The 24,858-nt window shown below is 53.6% G+C and overlaps 1 protein-coding gene across 1 annotated transcript in view; it reads right to left on the bottom strand.

Moving 5' to 3' along the window:
• Positions 1–24,858, bottom strand: part of MAD1L1 (mitotic arrest deficient 1 like 1) — a 491,032-nt gene that overhangs the window by 376,699 nt on the left and 89,475 nt on the right. The window contains exon 10 of the mRNA XM_004385925.2: positions 23,946–24,032. Coding sequence (XP_004385982.1) covers positions 23,946–24,032 — 87 coding nt within the window. The remainder of the gene's footprint in view (positions 1–23,945; positions 24,033–24,858) is intronic.

Below are 24,858 nucleotides of genomic sequence, written 5' to 3'. Positions count from 1 at the left end.
AGGTCCCCACTGGCTGTGTCCAGGGGGGACGCAGAGAGGCTAGGAGAAGTGGCCGTGGACAAGGCACGCCCAGAGGGCAGAACCTCAAACCTGGGGGAGAGAGGGGACAGCAGGGACCCCCAACGGCCTGGCTCAGGTGGGGAGAGGGTGGCCATCCCATTCTCTGAGAGAGGAGCGTGGGAAGCAGGCAGAGTGTGGGGTAAGGCACTCCTGTACTCGTTCACAGAGGTTTGAGATCCCCAGGGACAGCGCCTGTCTCCACAATGCCCACAAAGGCCACTCCAAGCTGGGGATGCCTGGAGAAGAGGCTGGTCACTGTGGGCCCCACAGACCCAGGGGCAAGAGAAAAGACCCCTGGGGGACAGGCACGTCTGCAGGATACGGGGCCCATTCCCAGCATCAGGAAAGGCTGCAGTGGCCAAGGACAGAAGAACAGCAGGCCCAGTGGGACCATCTGAACTGGGGAGCGTCCAGCCATGTGGTCTTGCATTCTGTCTCAACAACTGTCCGTCGCAGATCCAAGCTCTCAACGCGCAAGGACCTCAGTAGGCAGAAAGGCTTGTTGTTCAAACTAGTTCTAACTGCACTTCAGCATCGGGTCTGGCAGCAGCTGCCCGCTCGTCCCCTGTGCAGAGCTCAGGAGCTGCTAAACCTAGGACCCCTTGCTCCAGACCCATTTGGGCTCCATGATGCCAGATAATTGTTCCATTTGCATGTCTCCTGTGGAGTCTTCAGATCCCAGACTCTCACTTCTGCACACTGTGCCGCTCCGCCCACACCCGGAGCCAGAAGCCTGCACGTCAAACCAAGCTGGCCATGAAACCAACGAGGACATCAGGAACAGAGTCACAAAAGGCAAAGCTATGAAGGCTGTTTCCAGACAATGACCACAAGCGTAACTCCGAACGGCTGCTTCTTGCTCACAAATCCTCTCCAGTGGGGGGTCACTTCATCAAGAGGCCCTGCATGGGGATGCTGTGTGAGGCGCCAAGCAGACACGATAGAGCACACATAACTTGGGCAAGGAGGGGTGAGGCCTGCCTGCAATCACACCACCACATGGCTTTGCGTGTGGGCAGGCATGGCCCACAGCACCCCTGTTTCCTCAAAGATGTCACTCCTGGGCCACAAGCCCGGGACCCACCCCTGTCTGCAGTACAGGTTCCGGCACGGCACCTACAGCAGATGGACCTGGACAGTCTGCAGAGGGTTTGGTCCTGCCTCAAGCCCATGTGGCCCCACCATGCATTCCCTTGTCAGGATAGAAAAACAGCCCAGCCTTGTTCCCAAGGTGGTGATGGTGATGCACTCAGACCCACTGCAGTCACTTTCCTTCCCAGGGGGCAGACACGTGCTCTCCCAGCCACACCCCTGAAGGGTGGCACTTCTCAAAGGGCTCTGAACCATGGAAGAGAGCAGACAGCTGCTGCGCTGATCAAGTGGCCAAAGCAGAGGCAGCATGTCTGCCCCCACCCCGTGGTGGAGACTGTTGACAAGCCCCTGACTCGGGGAAAACTGGATCTCTGAGCAGACAGTGCTCTGATCTCCCTCCCAGGCCTAGAGCCAGGGGATGGCACTCGACAGCTGAAAAGAGCAGGGACACGAGCTGCCACGGCTCCACGACAGCCTGGCAGGATCCGGGCACTCAGGTGACTACCAAGTGGGCTGACGAGGCCATGCCACCAGACAGCGCTGATGGACCAGGCAGAGACAAGCAGCCAAGGGGGCAGGGAGAGGAGAGAGAGTGAAATGAGACACCTGAGGGGGCACAGACGTGTCACGAGGATGAGCCAGGTTTCTGACTGGACAATGTCTGACTGCACCTAACAGGCATGGGAAGAAGAAAGGTCGATTCCCCGGGGCATGAGCTCGGGGAGCTAGAGGCAGCTTGCGGGGCTCTCCACTGATGACCATCCATTCAACAATGTCCCTCCCATGTGCACCGTGAACCCATCACTTCCCGACAGCAACACCTCTGAGGGAAACTTCTGCTCTTCAAAGTCAAGTTGTTCACGAAACCTCAGGATCTGAGACCCAAAGCACTCCCCTCACACAGGGAGACAACACCACAGCCACTCCCATCCCTCGAGGGCCCTCTGAGCAGACGCGGCATCCCCTTCAAGGAGGAAGACAAGCAAGACAGACATGGAGCTGGGCCACAGCTCCCTCCTCCTGCAAGGACTGGAAAACAAATGTTGTTTCTGAGCACACCGAAGAGACAAGTCCCAGGCCCGCTGTGGGGGGCGTTTCTGCAGCCTGGCTCCAGCTGACAGCCCTGTCTGCACACAAGGAGAGGACAGTGCTCACAGCGCCTGGTCAGAGGGGCAGACAGGCAGGCACAGAGGGACCTCCAAAGCCCCACGGCGGGTGGGGAGAACACTTCCCCCGGGACAGGTGAGCATCGGATGCCTGACAGGGCAGGGCCACAGCTACCTCAGAGCATCCCTCCTGCCTCAGAGTTCCATGAAGTCCTCGAGGCCTCTATGGAGAATAGTGGAGCAGAACTGGGGAGTTCCGGGGTGGTGTCTTTCTACCATGAGATCCCTGGGGCCTTACCCCAGCAGCTGTCCCGCCCGACACCACGTCGCCCAATACCCTCCCCTCACCCCAACCATCAAAAGCCTCCCTTGAAGTCCCAGCATCATCCCCCACGGCCCAAACCCTCCCCTGCCCGGGTCCCCACAGCCCTCTCCACGGCCCCTCCACTCTCTCTGGCACCAGGCAGGGGGCATGGTCCCAGACTGCAAGCCCCACGCAGGGGCAGCCTCTCTCTGGGATGTCCCAAAATGTAGAGGTGGGTCTTCTCTCTCTTACTGAACAATAAGCTTTGGAAAGGGGAGCACAGGGTAGCAGCCCCTACGCATCCCCCAGGGTGGACCAAGTACACAAACCAGGGAATGGCACTCAGAACGTGCTCCTAGGGCACGCCTGGCCCAAACACTCCCCAACAGAAGGGGCCAATGTCCTGGCCTGGCAAAGAAAGAACACTTCCCCTTGTTTCTCTAGCTTTTTATGGGAAGGCATATTAAAAACGACTTAAACACTATAAAACCTGTTACATTTATGGCAAGAAAATATGGAAAGATAATAAAATTAGCAGAGCAATGAGTGGATCCTAAACAACCCGGCTCTCCAGCAGGCACAGACAAGGAACAGCTCCGGATTGTTAAATGGAAAGGAATTCAAAACAATTTAAAATTCACAGTGCCATTTCTCCTTCCCTGCTGAGCCCAGTCCCAAGGGATATCAGGCACAGCACTGCAGGCCCTGGGGCTCCAGTTCTCCTCGCTATTCCCCACAAATGTGCTCACAAAACAGGGGTCTGAGTACGCAGTACTGCCTGGGCCGGGGCCTCAGGTGTGATGTGGAAGACCCCACAGGACAATGGCTCAGGGATGTCCCCTCTCAGATACTATGCTCATCTCCAGAGGGCCCTCCTGCTTCCTACCCACAGCACCCCTCTCCCACTGGCTGCTGGAGCTGACAGTGATGCAGGGGCTGGGAAGCCCCACAGAATGTGACAGCTGAACTCATCATGGATCGTGGCCATCCCAAAGAGCTGCTCTACCAAACACCAGGCTGCTGACGCTCTGGTCATGAGATGGGGCAACCTGCACCCAAACCCTCTGATCCTCATACAGGCCTGAGGGCCACACACACCTCGAATCACATGGGGAAGGCATTCAGATGTCTGGGCCAGGAGGACAGCTTTAACAGGGAGAAGTGATTGGCCGTACTACTGGGGCCAGCAGGCATTCAGCTACAGACTGCTTTCATTTATCCATGTTGCCAGGAAGGGGACAGACTCATGAGAAACGACAGTTCTGTCTGCACTCATGATGAACCTGAGTGACTGTGTACTGAAAGAGGTAGAACGGACACAGCAGAGAGCCCCGCATCTGAGCCTCTGCAGGTGGGGCCCAAGGACCCACACCCTCAGGGCATCCCTACAGAACTCCCCCAAGGCCTGCACACCAGTGAGGTCCTGGCATTTGAGAAGTGCGACCAGGATTGGGGCCAAACACTTCAGCCCTCTTCCGTTCTGAATGATTCTTGGGGTCGCTGGGTAGCACAAACGGTTGGTGCTCGACTACTAGAATAAAGGCTGGTGGACACCTTGGAAGACAGGCCTGGCAATCTGCTTTGGGCAGGCCACAGTCTTGAAAACCCCATGGAGCACAGGGCTACTCTGTCCCATGGGGTTGCCATGAGTCGGAATCTATTTGATGGCAATGGGTTTGGTTATTGTGGTTTTCTCCCTGTCAGAGTCCCTGGTGGTACAAATGGTGAATGTGTGCAGCTACTAACCAAAAGACTGAAGGTCTAAGTCTACCCAGAGGCACCTCAGAAGAGAGGCCTGGAGATCTGCTCCTATAAAGATTACAGCCTAGAAAACCCTATGGAGCAGTTCTACTCTGTCACATGGGGTCACTATGAGTCAGAATTCACTTGATGACAATGGGTTTGGTTATTTTGGTTTTCTCCCAATTGGAGTCCCTAGGTGGTACAAATGGTGAACTCGCTCGGCTGCTAACCAAAAGGTTGGAGGCTCGAGTCCACCCAGAGGCACCTCAGAAGAAAGGTCTGGCGATCTGCTTCCAAAAGGTCACAGCCTTGAAGTATAGTTCTACTCTGCACATGTGGAGTCCAATGAGTCAGGGTTCAAATCGATGGCAACTGACAACAACAAGGGACTCATGGGATGGGCAGGGGTCATACTTCCCACTTCTTCCAGACTCTTGGGAGCAAAGCCTGGTGAGGGACAGACAGGCCCTCAGGACTAGCCAGGCCTGATCAGCACTGCCGGCCACAGCCACTCCTCCTGCGGCCAAACCATGGTCCTCTGACACAGTACTGAAAAAAACAAGGTCAGGAACGGGGTCTCATGACCCAAAGAGGCAAGCTGAGGTAAGCCAGCCTTGAAGAGCACTGCCCAAAAAGGCAGCGTGAGCAGACAGGCCAGAGGACAGACACCCCAAGTCACAGCCAGACTCCAGACATGTGACCTCAGGCAACCGCAGTTAGAGCGGGGCACACTATCTGACAGTCGGGCAAGCACGAGGCCAGGGGGCAATGCATGTCACGTTACAGGGACCATCACCACTCTGTCCCTGCTCTACCTGATGCAGCTGTGTGAAGGGTCTAGGGGGACCCCTCAGAGGTACTGGACACAGCAAGAGCCCCTTGAGTGGTGATAAAATGCCTGCCCTCAGACCAGTGGGCCCTGCCTATCTGACACAGCCACATCAGCACTCCGAAGGCGCCGGACCTGGCCAAGTGCACTGAGCAGACTCCATGGCCTGGCCCAGCCTGAACTTGGAGAAGGAGCCATCTGTAGCCACCCCCACCCTGTCTCCTCTGGCAGGATCTTGGTGGCCAAGGGAGAGGGTGGCCCATTTCACGCTTGGCCGGCTGCGCAGGAAGTGTACCTGACTGCATTGTGAGCCAGAGAGCGGCTCCCTGTCCTTGTCCATCGAGAATCAAAATGTGTGTTTCCCTGGGCTTGTTTTCCAGAACAAGCTGCTGCCAGCTAGGCTTCACAGCTGAGCGGGGTGTTCTGGGGCTCAGGGCTGGTGAAGTTCCCACAAAGTGACTGGGAACTTGGAGGTAGTGTCAATCTGAGGCCTGTTTCAGCTTCTGTAGATGGAGGATCCAGACTGTGAAGTACGAGCATGAGTGTGGGCTCGGAAACCAAGACCCTGCACCCAGGGCTCCAACTCATACCGGGTCCCCCTCACCTGATGGCAGAGAGCAGCTGAGAGAGCTGCCCTGGTCCTCAGGACCTCTCTGTGTGTGTCTAGAATTCCACTGCGCCCAGGAACCCGACCACACCTAGGGTCCCGATACATCTAGGACCCTGCGCCCAGGGCCCCAACACGTCCAAGATCCCAATGCATCCAGGAACCTACCATGTCTAGAACCCCAACATGTTCACGGCCCCACCATGCCCAGGGTCCTACATCCAGCACTCCAATACATCTAGGACCCCAACATATCCAGGACCCCACTGTATCCAGGGTCCCATGTCCAGCACCCCAACATGTCTAGGACCCCAACATGTCCAGCACCTCAACATGTTTAGGACCCCAACATGTCCAGGGCCCCAACACATCCAGGACCCTAAAACATCTAGGGCCCCAACATGTCTAGGACCCGCATCCAGGGCCCCAACACGTCCAGGACCCCACACACAAGACCACGTCCAGGCCCCACGTCCACAGGACTGGCTCCCAGTCTCATCAGGCAGCCGCCTGAAGTGCTCTGACCATCTGCTCGGACACCTGCCACAGGTGTGGGTGCACTCTGGGCTGGGTTTTCCTCCTGCTAACTCCTTTAAAACAAACAAGGAAGCCAGTGTTTCAAGGCACCAAACAAAGGGTTCCTCCCCTGCCCCCTTCACTTTCTTCTTAAAACAACAGTAAACAACATTCAGATATTAGGTGCTTCTCTGCGTTTTTCCAACTGTTTGAGGAAATCTAGATTCCAATACCACCTTTTGGGGGCCAGGAGAGAAGCTTCTGTCTGCTTCCACAGGGTGGCAGAGCCAGATGCCCTCTTCTCTCGAGGTGGCGTTTCTCTCTTTGGGGTGCTGTGTGGGGCATTCCCTATTCCCTAGCAGAAGCATCACAGAGCAGCAGGCATGCATTATTCTTCTGAACCTCAAACGAGATGCAAGGGTCTCACACGACTCTATGCAGCTCCCTTTCCTTCCCTTTAGCAACCTGCACAGATCATCTCTTGTCCTACCCAGGACTGGAGGCACAGTGACAGCTGGTCAACACCATCTCATCCCCAGGTGGAGGAAAAACTAGGATGTGGTAATGTCTAGGTCTCTGGGCCACCCTCTAGAGGCACAGCCCCCCATGCTACTGCAGACCAGGCTGGACGGTGGCCTGAAGTGGGCACGGCCTCCAGTAGAGCTCTCTGAGGCAATGAGTTCCTTTATGTGGCCTCTTGCCTTGGGAAAGGGAGCACGCCCTTTGGGATATGGAAACCCCTCCCAGTCCTGGTAAAAAAAAGGCTACAACTGACAGAGCTGCCAGCTAAGACCTAGGCTGGCAGAGAAGCAAAGCCACGTGGGAGCAGCGCAGTCCCAAAGCTGCTACACTGGTTGTGAGCTGGGCCAGTTAGTGGCAGAGGGGCCCGATGGCACAGAGGCCCGAAGACAGAGAAACCTATGGCAGAGAGCAGCTGAGATAGCTGTCCTGGTGGGAAGATGTCCTGCACTAAAGAAGGGAGGGATGTGCTCTCCACTCTGGGGAGCGTTCCAGACCTTGCCTGTGTGCCTCGTGATCCTGATCCCAATCCCGAGTTGTTCCTATTACTTCCAAGTTGATCCTGATCCTGAATTGTAGCCTGTTACTTCCCTAATAAACTACATAACTGTGAGTGTGGTCTGAGTTCCATGTGGCTGTTACAACGAATTATCGAACCCAATTGAGAAGTAGAGCGTGCTGTAGCGGGGAGCAGTTGGTGTCAGAAATAATGGAGAAGTGGGAAAGTGGAGATACACCTGACCTCCGGCCTCACAGGAACCAGCTTTGTGCTGATCCTGACTCCTACCCCTCTGGAACTGCGACAATTCATAACACTATATTACAAGCTCCCTCAGGGCAGGGGTTCCCACACTGAGCTCAGACCCTTGGGCTCCCACCAAGGGGCCTCATTCTCTGGAGCGTCAACCACGTGGGCAGCACCGGGGACACCCCTCGTTTCCATGTATCAACAATGATGATGGCAGGGGGCACCACCCAACGAGGACCCCAAGGACAGAGGCACTAAGCTGCATGCCCAGGGTCACACAGATAACAGGACTTGGGGCTGCTCCCTGCCCTGCACTGTGGCCCCTGAGACACGGCCACCTGAGGTGCTCGTTTCGATTTTTGGTTTGAAAGCCACCATTAAAGACCGAGAGAGAATGCACGAAAGCTGAACACAGGTTCTGAAAGGGAAGAAAAAGGGAGTGGGAACACACTGGCCCAGAGTGAGACCTCCTCTCTCTCACAGACACATCTAGTAACTCAGCCTGCTTCTATCTTGGCCTCAGCTGGCCTCTCCGGCCCTGTTAGGCTGGCAGTGCCTTAGCCGACATGAGGCACGACTGTGTCCTACAGGCACATCCATATTCTGGAGCCCTCTACGCCTAATGAAGTGGGCAGCCGCTGCGCCAAGTGGCCAGGGAGAGAACTACTTGACCCTGAAGAGCCCTGGAAAAAATAAGATTTTTACTGACAAAATTGGGGGAAAAACACATGGAGAGATGGGAGTTTGGGGTGTGAACACATTTCCAGCTCGTTAAGACAACTCCAGTCAGGGACAAGAACACAAACGAGGTCCTACCCATCCTGCCACCTGTACTACGCCCCTGGAACACACAGCCCCACCTCCTTTTGCTGACAGCAACCTGGTTCCCAGCGACCAAGTCATGACATTTATTTAGAACCTACTACATATAAGGTGAAGGAGGCCTGGTGGCACAACGGTTAAGTGCTAACCAAAAGGCTGGTGTTTTGAGCCCACCCAGAGGCACCATGGAAGAAAGGCCTGGCAATCTGCTTCTGTAAAGATGACAGCCAAGAAAACACTATAGGGCAGTTCCACTCTGTCACATGGAGTCACTATGAGTTGAAATCGATTCAACAGCAGGTTTGGATTCTTTTGGCTTACATACAAGTAGAATCCCTGGGTGGTGCAAATGGCTAACATACTCTGATGCTAACTGAAAGGTTAGAGGTTCAAGTCCCCCTCAGGGATGCCTCAGAAGAAAAGCCTGGTGATCTGCTTCTGAAAAATAAGCCATGAAAACCCTACAGAGCACAATTTTCCTATGACACACATGGGGTTGCTATCAGTCAGAGTCGACTCGGCAGGAGCTGGTTGGTTACATACAAGGTTGCATGTAGCCTTCAAAAAAACCCTACATGGATGGGATTAGCTGGGGAAATTAAGGTCAGCAAGAGAAGCAAATCAGTCCCCTAGTCAGAAGCAGCCGAGCCAACACTGGAACCAGCAGAGCCTGCTCCTTGGTTAACAGCGGCCCCCATTACTGAACACGCTGCCCTTAGCCAGCAGGATCTGACTCCCATCGGACACAGCTGTGGTACTGGGACAGCTCTAGCCTGGCCCCACCATCAATCCCTAAAGTATCCACCTCAGAGTGGGGAAACCTATCGCTGGCAACAGACCAGAGCCCAGGACTGTGAGATGACAGCGGCAGAGCCAGGAGATCCCCCATCTGACGGGACTGGAGTGCATTCCCACACCCAGGGACTGTAGCCAAGAGATGCCCCACCTGACAGGGTTGGAGGTCTTGGCACGGTGCAGTGATGCACATGGAGAGGCACTGACGGCATGAGGGGAGGAGGAGGAGGAAGAGGGAGAAAAGGCCCAGTGCACCCTGGGAACAGCCTGGACCCCCGCCCCACACCAGAGGCCGAAGCTGGACTTTGGGTGAAGTGCAGCCACTTCCACAGTGAGGAGTCTTGTCCACCTTCTATTTCTCCTCCTGAAGAAGGGCAAAGGGGCGACAGCAGCCCCCATCCCACCACAGCACCTGCCAGCCAGTGCAGTGAGCCCAGCGTTGCCCAGGGGAGGGCCCTCAGCCACCAGAATACACTGGCTTCTGGAACAATCCTTCCACAGCAACAACTGTAGAACCGACCACTCAGAAACTCATTTTGTTTTGGGATGAAGAATGTTTCCAGAGCTTGAATAGAAGGGGGAGTCTCACATTTCATGCTATTCCACTTCCCTTAACAATGAAAACTTATTAAAAAGCCATGAATATGTAAATGCCATCTTAAATATGGAAATGCAAAACATGCAAGAAAACAGTCTGGGTGTGAAATATTAATGCAGCTCATCTCAAGGGAGAGGCGGCACAGGCGGCAGGCGAGGCCCAGCAGGTACACTTCCAGCTCGGCGCGGCCAGTGCAGGCCTGCTTGGGAGGAGGGCCTGGGACAGCATCCTGCGTGCGGCGCCCTGACTGCAACCGCATCCCTTGTGCACGTGGAGGCCCGGTGCTCTTGTCAGCCCTACTCTTCCTGTCCAGCTTCTCTGCCTGCACAGCCTCAGCCTGCACAAGTGTCAGTGCCATGGCTGTGCCACTGGCCCGCCAGGAAGATTGCTGCGAAGGGCAGCCAGGCAAGATTCTGGATCATTCTAATCTCAGCTAGGACAGGAAGGGATAGCGTGAGGATGGAAAAGTGCCAGGAGGGATGCTGTCACCTCGAGGGGCCTAGCGGGCCACTTCGCAGATGCACATCAGAGGGGAAGGATCCACCTCTGAGTCTAGGCAGGGCACAACTCATAGCGACTCCATGTGACAGAGTGGAACTGCCCTATAGTGTTTTCTTGGCTGTCATCTTTACAGAAGCAGATTGCCAGGCCTTTCTACCATGGTGCCTCTGGGTGGGCTCAAAATACCAGCCTTTTGGTTAGCAGTCGAGCACTTAACTGTTGTGTCACCAGGCCTCCTTCACCTTGTACGTAGTAGGTTCTAAATAAATGTCATTTCAACCACATGCCCACAGGGAGGCTCAGGGCCCTCAGGACTGAGGGGGCGGAGAGCCCCACTGGCGGCTGGCAGGGCTGCAGGGGCTCACACATACCTGGTCCGGGGAGAGCTCCTCAGGGTGTAGCCATCAGAGGGGCCCTGAAGGTACAAGGCCAATGACCTCCTGCCCTGCAAAGACCCCATCTGCTCCAATCTCTCTGCTGCTGTTCCAGGCGGTCTCAGCACATCAGGGACCTTGCACACGGTACTGACAGAGGAAGGAGTGACCAGGTCGCCTCCACACAACAGACCACAGATGGAGGCCTCTGGGGCAGTGACAGTCCTGCAGCTCAAAGCATGGACCCTGGAGCAACAGTGTCAGCGTCACCAGGGAACTGGCAGGAAGGCAGGGCCTCGGAGCTCCCAGACCCACCAACGCGGAATACGCACCTAAAGATTGGAAGGCAGTTCTTTACACTCCGGAAGCTGGGTAGTGTGGGCTGAGTGACTATTCAAAGGTTATCCAGTAGATTCACAGCCAAGTAACTTCCCAGCCTCGACAGAGACCACACTCGAATGTTATTTACCTTTTGGGAAATTAAATATACCCAGGTACTGAATGTAAGGTCCCTGGGTGGCGCAAACCATTTGCACTCAACTGCTAACCTAAAGGTTGGTGGTTTGAACCCACTCAACAGTACCATGGAAGAAAGGCCTGGCAATCTGCTCCTATAAAGATTACAGCCTAGAAAACCCTATGGAGCAGTTCTACTCTGTCACATGGGGTCGCTATGAGTCGGAATTAACTTGACAGCACCCAACAACAACCAAAGTCGCGGTGGACTTCCACATACATTTCTAAATTCACCTTCAAACACACCTGTGAGGAAGGTACTATCTCCTTATTCTGAAGCAAATGCTCAGGGCGTGGTTAGGGTCAGGGTCTCGGTCTAGATGGCTGAGCCCATACCCTGCCCAGGCCCTGCCCTAGGGTGCACGCTAAGCACCTCTTTTCTTCCATAGCAATACCGCTGGATACTGGCCCCAGGGCTTGGCCAGTACAGCAGGACACTGGCGGTGTATGCAGATGATGGGGACCAGCCGGTCTCCTCTGCCCAGGAATGGACCCACTCTCGGGAGGGTGGGGCCTGAGTCAGGGACAGAAGTCAGACTGTCGGATCCAAGGAAGGAGAGCAGCTCCATCAGGTTCGGACAAAGGTGGTGAGGCAAGTCGTTGTCCAGGGCCCAGCCTCACCCAACAGGGTCAACGCCCCTGCCCCTGGGTCCATTAACGCAGGGCAGGAAGCAACGGTGGACTGAGAACGGCTGTTTAAGAAAGTAGGAAAACAACAACTTCCAGGAGAGTGTCCCTGAAAGAGCTCCACTCGCCTCAAGGACCTCCTCCCCTTTGTTTTCCTGCCCTCCCCTCCCTCCCTCTCTCTCTGTCTCTGTCTCTGTCTCCCTCATTTTCCCTCTCTCTCATTCTCTCATTTTCTCTGTCTCCCTCTCACCCTCTCTCATTCTCTCACTCAGTCTCTGTCTCTCCATCTCTCCCTCTCTCTCTCTAATTGGCCATGGAATTTATGGGCTTGGGAACAGCACTCTTGCTGGGGAAGGCCACAAGAGGTGGTTCTGAGAGGATGGAGCATAGAGACGGCTCCAGAGGCTGAGACACCATCTCATGTCTAATCTGGGCACTGCAACAGGAACCAGCACCTTCTGAGCCACGCCCCACCCTGCCTGGCAGCCAGCAAAGGCGCTGTGGGATCTCTCCCACCGCGAGTCCTGGACAGGAAGAGAAGGCAGTGCACAGCACATCTGAAACCAAACAAGGGGCGGGGTCCTGGCACAAGGTGCGGCAGGGGTGAGCAACAGCTTTGACCACTGGGCTAGCACATCCCCTGGAGCCCCTGACCCCTCAGGTAAAGCTCATGCAGAAAGGCTTGGCCCAGGTGTGGCCTCAGGTAGCGCCTCATGGGCCCTGCCGCAGCCCCTTCACTCCTCCCCATGAGGAAGGAGACAAGGGGGCTCACTGGTGGTCCTGTTGACCTGAGGGGGCCCTGGACGCAAGTGTGGCAAGCCTGGGTGGCCCTCGGTGCCCTCCTGGAGGGCAGCGTGCTAGGCCTGCTGTCCACTGGGGAAACCTCAGGGTATCATTTATGCCATTTTTTGTTGCATTTTTTGTTTTTTTCCAAAATCTTGGCCAATGTACTGCAAGATCTAGCTCAGGGGCCAGTTCCTCCAAGATACTTTCCCTGATCTACTTTGCAGCCAGAAAATAAATATCTCCCTCCACTGAGCAAACACTTGTGTATATGTGTGTATATATAATATGACGTGTGTATATAATATGTGCATGCGTATTACGTATATGTGTTTGTTATGTATGTGTGCATGTGTGTATACGTGTGATGTGTGTGCATGTGTTATGTGTATATGTGCATGAATATATGCATGCCATGTGCGTGCGTGTAAATGTGTGCCTATGTCTATATATGTATATGTACGTATACTGGTATGTACGTGTACATGTGTGCACATGTGTGTGTATACATGTGTATGTCAGTATGTGTACATACATGTAAATGCGTGTCTATCTGTCTATACACACATCTATCTGAATTTCTCCCTGGGACAGTTACCACATCTATGTATATGTGAACGCATGTGTCTGTATACACGTCTATGCATATACATGATGCATATGTATATACGTATGTTTGTGTGTGTGTGTGTGTGTATGTCTGTATCTGTACACACACACGTCTATCTGAATTCCTCCCTGGGGACAGTCGCCACATCTTGTCCTCCTACACCCCATGCTCCCAGCCCACTGCAGACTCCCCATGGAGATTTAGTTCATGAGCAAGGGTAACATGCCTTGCGCACACCTGTGTACTCAGATGGGCGCCGTGTATAAACTTGGGCAGAGCCCTGAGCTGTTCCATCGTGGCGTGGCCATGCACCTGGAGCACAGGCGGCCTCCCAGGTCCTACCTGAGGGGAAATAGGCAGCTCATCACTTAGGCGTAAAGCAAACACAGGAGCCTACTCTCTACTCTCTGGTGGGACATTGCGTGCATGGTTTCAAACTATGCACCTGCTGCAGCCTGAAACCCAGCAGGCCACGCACGGCTCTGAGGACAGACGGAACTAGGACAGGCAGTGGTCCGGCCACCAGAGAGGCCAACCATCCACCTCGACTGTGCCACACCTGGCTAATCAGGAAAGAAAACCCTCAGAGGAAGAGAGGAAAGACGAAGAGATGAGTACCCTGCAATGTCCATGCACAACGGTGTCATTTAAGGGCTCCCAGCCTGCCTCCCAAACAAGGGGCTGGATGGAAGGAACCAGAAGTCTGAGAGTCATCACAATGCCCTGTGCTCCAGAGCAGGCAGAGAACCTGGGGGTGGGTACTCACTCACTCAACAGCAAATATCTACAGCACCGACTCCATGCCTGCGCCCACATGGAGTTCACGTTTTAATTGGGAGAAACACAATAAACAGATTAAATAAACAAGCCAATGTGTCAGCTGGTGATAAGAGCCATGAAGGGCATGTACAAAGCTTAGGAGGAAAGATGTACCAGGCAGCAGGTGACTGTTTTTGTAGGTGGGGAAGAAAGACCTCTCTAATAAGGTGCCATCTGAGCAGAGGTTTGAGGAAGGAGAGAGAACACATCATACAGAATGTTCTGGAACCGAAAAGAGGCCAGTGAGACCTCTCACCAAGCAGGTGAGCAGAGTGGTGGCAGATGTGAGGTGAGAGAGGTAGAGGGTGGGATGGAGGGGCTGGAGCGGCGGGCCCTGTGGGCATCACTAGCACCGTAGCCTTTCTCAGGCAGAGGTGGAAAGCCCAGAAAGTCTGACATGAGTTCTAAGAGGATCCCTTGCTGCCGTGCAATCTCATGCTGAGAACAAGGCAGATGGTGAGGGGCGAAGGCAGGAGCAGGGAAACCAGCCAGAGGGCAGTCTGATGGTCCGGGCATGGATGATGGTAGTGACAGCAGGGGTGGTAAGCAGTGATCAAACCCCAGATGCATTCTGAAGGCTGAGCCAGGACCACTTCCCAACGGTCTGGGTGTGGGGTATGACAACGACAAGGCCCCAGGAAGGCCCCAGGTTTACGGCCTGTGTGACCAGAAAGAGGATGCTCTCGTTTACCTCTGGCATCTCACTCGTTCACCCACTCATGTACTCATTCATTCCATATTTACTGAATGTTCGCTACGCGCCATGAACCATGCTGCTGCCAGAAATGTGTCTCACACTGATGGAAACAAGGTAAACCAATGCACACATGATGAAGATAACTTGATTACACGGTACACATTCTAGTGGAAATCTAAGGCAGAGGGGTCAGCAAGGGCCGCCAAGGGCTGATGAGGCACAGGGCCTCATGGGGGAGGTTCCGGAAGGCCTGCACAGAGGCTGCGTGGGCACAGGCGTTCGTGCCCGGAGGAGGCTGGCGTGGCCCCTCAGAGCCAGAGATGAACAGCCTGGGGAGTCCGAGGGGCAGGAGCACAGGTTGCCGGAGGCCCTAAGGAAAAGGACGCGATGAAGAGGGTTCAGGCCGGTGTAGCACCATCTGATCTGCAGTCTCAGAGGACACAGCAGGCTCGGGGTGGGGAGCATAAGAGGGAAACCGGGGACCCCAGTGCTTGTCCTCCAGGTGAAAGCAGCCATGGCGTACCCACTCACAGAGAAGTCGAGGGGCAAACCCGGCTCGAGTAGCCCTGTCAGGGCTCGGGACTCGGGGCCTGGGAGAGACATGCTGGGACACACAGACACAGGCGAGGGCACGGCAGAAACGCAGGGTAAGGCGGCACAGGGCGGCAGACGCCTGGCACACAACTGCTCCACCACGGGCTCTGCGCTCACTAAACATTCCCAAGCCAGGCACACTGCCGGATGTCAGGAAGGCAAGGAGAGACACGGAGTCCTGCTCTCAAGGACAGGGTTCCAGAAGCTGCAGCAGTAGAGCACTGAAGCAGCAGGGAGTCAGGGCGTGGGCCAATGACAGAGTCAGCGTAAGAGGAGACCAGGCCACAACAAGAGGACACGAGAGTGGCACAGGCCCCCTACACTGTGAGGCTGATAGAGGCCCCTCCACGGACAAAGTCTCACAGACTGGCAGGCTCCAGGCAGAAACAACATCGGGCAGGGGGCAGGGGGTGTGATGACACAGCCCAGAGTCCCAGCCAGGAAACAGGATTGTGACAAGGGCAGCCCTCAGACCTACAGGGCACAGAAGAGGAAGAACACAACGGCCAGAGCCCAAGAGGCTGAAAGGGCTGAAGGAGACAGCAAGAAGAGGAGATGCAGAGGAATCGAAACCAGAATGAGTCATCTCGAAGACAGTGGACTCCCACGGTCAGAGGGTTTCACTATCAAAACAGAACTGTGACACTGTTGATGGTGGGCTAATAGACAAAATAAAATGCCAACGTTGTTGATGGTGGACTAAGAGATAATGTTGTTGTTGTTAGTTCCCAGAGTCAATCCCAAGTCATGGCGACCCCCTGCGTGCAGAATAGAACTGCTCCATAGGGTTTTCAAGACCGTGACCTTTCAGAAGCAGATCGCCAGGCCTGTCTTCTGAGGCACCTCTGGGTGGGTTAAAACTTCCAACGTTTCAGTAAGCAGTCGAGCACTTAACTGTCTGCAACACCCAGGGACTCCCCAACAATTAATAATAGCAGCTACCATGTATTGAGAGCTTACGATCGGTCAGGCACAGAAACATAAGATTTACTACATAGGTGCTACTGTAATCTCCATTTTATATATGAGAGAGACAGATGGAGACAGACAGACAGAGACAGATAGAGAGACAGAAAGAGACAGAAACAGAGAGACAGAGACAGAAAGGCAGAGAGAGATAGAGACAGAGACAGAGAGACCAAGAGACAGCAAGAGAGACAGAGAGTTAGAGAGAGACAGAAAGAGACAGAGAGATAGAGACAGAGAGACAGGGGGCAGAGAGACAGAGACAGATGTAGAGACAGAGAGAGACGAAAGACAAAGAGAGACAAGGAGAGATGAGGGAGGGAGGTGTTCAAGAATGTGCTCAACACAGCTCACTGCAGAGCTAAACTGTGAACACTGGTCTGCCCAATATGGAAGCCAATGACCTTAGGTGATACTCAAATATTAATTTAAATTAAATTAGAAACCCAAATCCTCAGTGACACTGGCCACATTCCAAGTGCTCAGGAGCCACACAAGCCAGTGGCCGCTGCACTGGGCAGCATGGACACGGATCGCACCCAACACCACAGGATCCCACAGAGAGCACTGGTCGCAGCCAAAGCCGGGCTCCTCGCATATGCGTGGAAGCAGCAAGTAGGGGCCACATGTGTCAGAGGTTGCTCAGATTGCCAAGGAGCCAGGAGACAGTCAGTGGTGCGTAAATATCACTGTACCCAACTCATAGGTGGGCAAACTGAGGTGCAAGCCAGTGGGGTTTTTTCCTGAGCTCCTACTGCCAGTGTCTGCGACGTTTGGGAGCACACCACACACCTGAAGACCTGACAGCCCCTGGCACCATTTCTTCCCTGCATCCAGAAAGAGGGGGACATACACCCTTTCAGGGTGCTCCATTCTCGGCCCTAAGCAGGACCCCCAAACCAAGCCTCCGGGGTATCGACAAGCAAAGATGCTCTGCCAGCATGCACGGAGGGGGCTCAGCTGGAAGAAGCCACCTCCCTGTCTGGCGCCACCACAGCTGGAGGCAAAGCTCAAGGCAAACAGTCCAAGATGGCTCCAGGAAGGCTATACCACAGAGGTCGCCGCTGAGAAACGCATGAGGACAGCCGTTACACACTGCCTGCAGCTCCCATTTAGGTAACAGGCACCAGAGCTGAGGGGACAGGGCAGGCCTCAGTTCACCCCAGAAAAAGTCTCAGGCTGCCCTCTGAGGTAGAGACCAGTGGGCTGTGTCCAGATCGAGGAAGAAAGGGCATGGTCACCACACACTCTAGCCACTCGGCCCTCAGATAGGAAGCTGACAGTGTCTCACAAGGTGGGCCAGGAAACAATCAGACCCTGGAATTCTATGGGAAGCAGCACTATAAATGGCTCTGCTCTCCCGCTCCAGGGAAGTCGAGGGAGTCTATGGAGGGTTCAGGGTCTCCCCCCAGCGGCACAGGAGTCGTCGTGGCAAGAACTGAGGTGGAATTCAGGCTTGGACTGACCCCCCCTCCCCCAAGTCTCTCCTAGGGTAGCAGTGGTAGTTTCGTGATAGAATTCTCACCTTCCATGCTGGAGACCTGGGTTCAATTCCTGGCCAATGCACATCATAAGCAGCCACCACTTGTCTGTCAGTGGAGGCTTGTATATTATTATGATGCTGAGCAGGTTTCAGTGGCGCTTCCAGACTAAGATGGACTAGGAAGAAAGGCCTGAAGATCTACTTCTGAAAATCAGCCAATGAAAACCCTATGAAGCACAACGGTTCAATCCACAACTGATTGTGGAGATGGTGCAGGACCAGGCAGCGTTTTGTTCCATTGCACATGAGGTTGCCATGAATCAAGTCGATTCAACAGTAGCTAACAACAACCATGTGCCGAGGACCACACCCAACTGGGAGTACAGCCTTAAGCACAGGAACATTCTCTGCCCCTTTGGAGCCTGGGGAAAACTCATCACTGCCTAGGCCTCAACTCTCCTAGAAGGTACACTTCCTCGCCTCCTCAGAAAATGATGAAGATGGTGCCGACAACGATAATTGTAATAAGCAGCCCACAGTTTGCTGTGTGCCAGGCACCAGCCCACATGCTCTACAGAGGGGATTCGTTTAACTCACAACACCTCGAGAGTCACAGCATCACCACTGTGACAGGCACAGAAAGGCTAATGAACTGTCCAAAGACAACGGGCTACTGAGGGTAGAGCGAGACTAGAACGCAGGCAGCTGGCTTCAGAGCCAGGGACGGCTTCTCAGGCACCCACCTGTGGTGCTCCAGGCCCGGCGTGAAATGCGTTCACATGCACAGAAAGCAGTTCCCTGGTCATCATGAATCTTCCGTGCCTGTCACTGGCCTCGATGGCCTCTGGACACTCATGAGCACCATAACTCATACAGACACAGCGTGACAGAGGAGGTGAGACCTAATTACATTCCAAGATGGTCGGGAGGGCAGCCTAAACACTTTGGACAGGCAGTGGGAAGGGAGCCACGTTAAGAATTACAGCTATTATGCTGAGCCTCACTCACCCTGGGAGGTGACAGAGAAGCCACAGGCCAGGGGTGCCAAGAAAGCAGCCACCATGAGGACGGCTGCCTTGAGGAGTGATGTGGGCATGCCCCTCTCTAAACAAGAACCAATCCCTCCAATCGTTGCCGGGGGCCCGGCACCTGCGGACAGAGCACCAGTATGCAGGCCCGGTCTGACGCCTCCAGAGCACCAGAACAACCAGCAGGCACTCTGAGCCAGCCACAACCCCAGGAACTTCCGAGCCTGTGACCCTTGGTGACTTTGGGCAGGTGACAGCCCTGAGACATGGCTCAATTCAGTGCAGGGGGCTCTGTTTCCCTCCATGTGGTTCATAGGAAGCCTGGGTGAGACCCTTGCTCAGCTGCCCACCTTCACTCAGAAATCAGGAGAAGAAGTGTTTCTGTGTGTTCCTGAAGTAAGGTGGAATGCATTTGCGGTAATTTTGGAGAAAGGCTGATGAAAAGCTAAACTAAGCCAGCAACAGTAAGAAGCAAAGAAGGAGACAGGAGCATGGGAGGGATACTCAGGGGACAAAGTCCATGGGACCCACTGACTCACTGCATGTGAGATTTCATAAAGAAGTCGTGGGGTCCGTGACAGCTTCTTGTTACTTGTTGTTTGGTGCCATCATGTCAGATCCGACTCACAGTGACCTTATGTACGACAGAATGAAACGCTGCCCAGTCCTGCACCATCTTCATGATCATTGGTACATTTGAGTCTATTAGGCGGCCACAATGTTGATCCATCTCACTGAGGGTTTCCCTCATTTTTATTGACCCTCTGCTTTACCAAACGTGATGTACTTTTCTAGCGATTGGTCTTTCCTGATGACATGTCCAAAGGAAGCAAGATGAAATCTTGCCATCCTCACTTCTAAGAAGCATTCTGGTTGTATTTTTTCTAAGACTAAATTGTTCATTCTGCTGGCAGTTCATAGCTTCCTAGGGTCCTGGATGAATAGTGGTGAATTCATCAAGAAAGAGACTACAGAAAGTACAATTTTTTGCATCTCAAATTAGCAAAGAAGAAAAATTATATAATACTCAGCTGTGTATGCCTGAGGAGTCCCTGGGTGGTACATATGGTTAACACGCTAGGCTGCTAACCAAAAACTTAGAGGTTCAAATCTACTCAGAGGCACCTCAGAAGGTCTGGCAATCTACTTCTGAAAAATCAGCTGTTGGAAACTCTACTCTGACACACATGGGATTGCCATGAGTTGGAGTGAACTCAACGGCAACTGGTTTTGACTTTTTTTTTTTTTAATGTATGCCTAAAGACTGGCACTGTCTTTCTACTCCTTGTAGCAGTTTAATAAATTGGTTGACATACATTTGTGGAAGACCACTGGGTCTTTCGAAGGCCAAATTCCTGAAAACATGCATACCTTTGACCCAGCAATTCAGGAGCGCATCCTAAGGAAGCAGAGTTCAAAGGTCTTTCTACAAAAAGTCTATTACTGCATTATTTGTAATGGCAAAATATTGGAAAAAAGACACAAATACCCAGGCATTGGGCTAACAGAGTTTAGAGTCGCCACACAATAGCATGTTAAGAAGCTACTAAAATGACGTGAACAAACATCTACCAGCAAAGATGGATGTACACAATAAATTATTAGGTACAAACAGCAGATAAGGACACGAGAGGTTAACGGGATTAACGTTTGATGATTCTTTGTCCAGCCTGTGGGGTATCTGCATCCTGGTCTGCACAGTTGGACTTGCTTTTGTGGGTGCTGAGTGCTCTGAAGTTCCTCATGCATGTGAAGAACTGCATCCTGGGAGTGGATGTGTGCAGCTGTGTGCAGGGCTGGGGAGGCAGGGACAGACCCCAGGAGGCCGGGGCTGCTGTCAGCAGACATAGAGGGAGCCAGAACAAGCGCCAGACTGGAGAGCTCAGGCTGTGCTGGGAAGGACCTCCAGCCGTGGTGGCCCAGGCAGAGGTGTGAGTGGACGGTGGTCTCCTATGGGTAGGAGTGCTGTGTCATAAAGCAGGGGGAGTCCCAGGTCCAGAGCTTGTCTGTGACCTGAGGCCTGAGCGTGGGCAGTGGTCCCTCAGTGCCGGGCTGGGGGTAACGTCCCCACCCTCTGTCCCTTCCCTCTCCTCAGGGAGTTCTTGTGAGGAGTAATATGAAGTATGAGCCCCTCGGTTCACACAGATATGAGGAAAAGTCTGGAGGATGCTACTGCCCCTGGTTGACACAATGTGATTCTGGCGGTGAGTTTACTGGTCTCGTTCTTCAAAGATCGTGCTTTCTTTTAATGAAAAGAGAAAAAGTTACTCATTTTGTTTTATTAAATGAGAAAGGCCTTGTGAAAACCTTTTAAGATCTGCACCTCTGCCTGCGTGGGTACTTGGCCTGACATCTGATTCTGACCCTGGCCAAGTCGCCTCCTTCCCACTTCATATGAACTTCTAATTAAACTGTGTTTAAGAGATCTGTGGAAGTGAAATCCGCTGTTTCACCGTTACAAGGTTTTCCTTCCCCCCCACCCAAGAATACCCTGATCAGCAGAGCCCCGGTGGTCCAATGGTTAAGTGCTCGGCTACTTATAGAAAGGTCAGTGGTTCGAACCCACCCAGTGGCTTCATGGGAGAAAGACCTGGTGATCAGCTCCCGGAAAGATTACAGCCTAGGAAACCCTATGGAGCAGTTCTACTCTGTTACATGGGAATCACCATGAGTTGGAATCCACTCAACGACACACAAAAACAGCAGCAACAAAAACAACAGCAGCAGCAACAACAACGATAACAGCAGCTGTGGCGGCAGCTTCGGCAGTGGTGGTTCTGCCACTGAGAGGCCAGCAGCCCAGCACGCTGTTCTGACTCCCGACAGCGCGCCAGGCCACAATGGAGTGTTCCACCAGCACCACACACCTCCTCTCTGTGCCCTTCTTGGTGGTCAGGCTCCCCTGGTTTATGCTCCCTGGGCTGGGAGCAGAAGGAGGGCGGGACACATCAGGCCCCTATGAACCGCCAGCCCCAAACACACTAATGGGTGGAGTCTCCACCCCTCTACCTGACTGCCCCAAGATCCTTACAACTTCTTCGCATCTGGGACAACAACCACGGTCACTCCTACAAGAACTCCCTGACTAGAGGGAAGGGACAGAGGGTGGGGATGTTACCCACTGCCTGGCACTGAGGGACCACTGCCCATGCTCAAGCCTTGAGTCACAGACAAGCTCTGGACCTGGGACTCCCGCTGCTTTATGACACAGCACTCCTACCCATAGGAGACCACCATCCACTCACACCTCTGCCTAGGCCACCACGGCTGGAGGTCCTTCCCAGCACAGCCTGAGCCCTCCAGTCTGGTACTTGTTCAGGCTCCTATGTCTGCCGACAGCAGCCCCAGCCTCCTGGGGTCTGTCCCTGCCTCCCCAGCCCTGCACACAGCTGTCATGTCCCTCCTCGCAAGCACCACTCCCAGGATGCAGCCCTCCACACACACACAAGGACCTCAGGGCACTTAGCACCCACAAAAGCAAAGTCCAACTGTGCAGACGAGGATGCAGATACCCCTACAGGCTGGACAAAGAGTCATCAAATCTTAGTCCCGTCAACCTCTCATGCCCTCAACCCCCAAGGACATGGAACTACTCTATTTCCTCCACTTGTAGTGCACACAGGACCCCACAGCTCAGGATGGCCCCCCGAGGCAGCCCCTCCCAGGAGGCGGGGTGGCTCAGCCATACCCGTGACAGCCAGCAGGGGTGGGCTGCCCTGCCTGGCCCCCTGATGGGCACTGTACCCCCAGCTGCTGGCCGAACCAGACCATTCTGGAAAAAACCCAACTGCTAAGCAGGAGAAAAACTCGGACAAAGTTCCTCTCCCTTAATCGTTCATTCTGTTTCAAATTCAAAGTCAAATGAAGAGGATGACCTGGCAAAATGTTAGAGCTTTAATTTCAAATCACCCGTAATGCCCGTTTCATCTGACAGGGGCTTTGAAAGTAAAAGGCAATCGTCACCATTTGAGGTTTTTAAACTAAATTGATGTGATTATGTCCAACATAACCAGATGCTTCTAAAAGCCAATTTTCAAAGCGACATCAACCCCCCAAATACGAAAACCTTTCTTCTGGCTACTAGTAAATTATTAAAGAGCCATCTCCTCAGGAGGACAGGACTCCACTTGACAATCAACGGCTGGAAGACAGCTCCACACATTTCCGCAGACCCAGCTTGGGCCAATGAGACACAAGGGGGGCCCGCTGGCAGCGGAGGTCCTAGAAAGTGTCCGAGAAACAGAGGTCTTTCTCTGCCCCTGTATGTGACACTCAGAGCCTGGGGCAGCCACGTGGCCTCCCTTAGAGACCTCACCTGAGTACCAGCCCGTAGACATGCCAAGAACCACGGAGACAGAGCCAGAAAGGGCCAGGACCCGGAAGAAGTTTCCTTGGCAGAGAGGGAAACAAACCTCCTCATGGCTAATGCAGTTGGGGTGAGATCTATTTGCAGCCAAAGGCATCCTGGCTATTCTAACATTCTCTACAGACCTTCCTTGAGTGCACAAGTATAACATGTACACACACACACACACTCACATACATACACACACTCACCCCCACAGAGACACACACTCACCTATACACAGACACATTCATCCACATACACTCCCACACACATACACAGAGATACTTACAAACGCACTTATACAGAGATACAATCACAGGGACATACAGCTACTCATACTCACACACAGATGCACTCACACACACACAGGCACACTCACTCATACACACAGACACAAAGACACATACACACACTTACAGATACACTGACACACACACACTCACACACACAGACACACTGACGCACACTCACATGCTGCCACAACCAAGGTCCTGATTCTCACACATGAAGCGGTCGCCAGAGCCCACACATCAGCTGGAAAATGGAACCAGCCCTGCTCTGAGCACCGATTCTTTCTCAAAGAGACACCAGGCCTCGGGTTCCAGCTCCCAGGCACCCAGATGGCTGCTCGGCGGGCACTGAGACTCCCAGCAAGATGTGGCCTCAGGTGTGTTTCCTGTCACATGGCAGCAGTGGGCGGCCACTCTTGCCCTCATGCCCAGCTCGAACTCACTCCCAGACAAGGCCAGCAGCCGGTGCAGCAATGCAGGCCCACAGCAGAGCCGGGTGGGCTCCCACTCCCATCTGAATTCTCTAAGCGCGCACCTCCCGGAGTGTGTTGCTGGGGCTGCCAGGCCTACCTGCTGGTGATGGAGCTGTTCTTCTCCTTCAGGGCAAGCTCTCTCTGCTGTAGTTCCACAACAAATCTGGAAAGGTCGTCTGGGGTCCTGGAGGAGAGAGAAGGCACAGTCAGGCCCAGCCGTTCCCTGGAGGTGGGCCTAGTTCTGCACCCAAACGGAGAGCTGGGGTCCATGGCAGAGTAAGGATGCAGGCCCTGGGGAAGCTCACTATTGCAGCCCTGTGGGAAGGGCAGGGCAGGTGACACAGCAAAAAGGCAACAGCCTCGGTCTCAACCAGACCTGCGTCCAAATCCCAGCCTGCCATGGAATTTACAACACTGGGCATATTACTTCTATAAGCCTTGATTTTATTGTGCCTGAAAACACAGAGATAATACATACCAAACAGTGTCGCAATGGAGAGGAGATTGAATAATGTTGAAAAAGCACCGACCAAGTGCTTGGCACATAGTAGATGCTCAACCAAGTTTAGTTCCTTCCCCCAATGCTCAAAATATCCACAGAAAACACAATGGCAATAATTGCAGATCTCCATGAACAGAATGCTTTCAAACATCCAAAATGATTCCAGATTACCTGTTTCAGTTCATCCTCAGAGGACTGTTGCTTTTTATTGTTTCCATTCCATTAATGAGGAAACTGAGGCTCAAAGAAATGAAATGGACCTCTGGGTGGGTTCGAAGCACCGACCTTTTGGTCAGCATTCGAGTGCATAAAGTGTTTGTGCCACCCAGGGACTCCCTGAAGGGTACAGAGGGAAGTGGATAATCTTTTCCTCTAATGGCTTCATGGGTGGAAAAACCTGTGGCTACAACTTTGGCTAAATCACGATGATTTAGCAGAGTAAGCTCGATGATAAGATCCCAGAATTTCCAACTGGACAGTTCATCCTCCACTCAGAGCAGAAAAGGGC

This window comes from Trichechus manatus, unplaced genomic scaffold (assembly GCF_000243295.1).
Source record: "Trichechus manatus latirostris isolate Lorelei unplaced genomic scaffold, TriManLat1.0 scaffold00151, whole genome shotgun sequence".
Lineage (NCBI taxonomy): Eukaryota > Metazoa > Chordata > Mammalia > Sirenia > Trichechidae > Trichechus > Trichechus manatus.
This window is presented reverse-complemented; position numbering and strand designations above follow the sequence as displayed.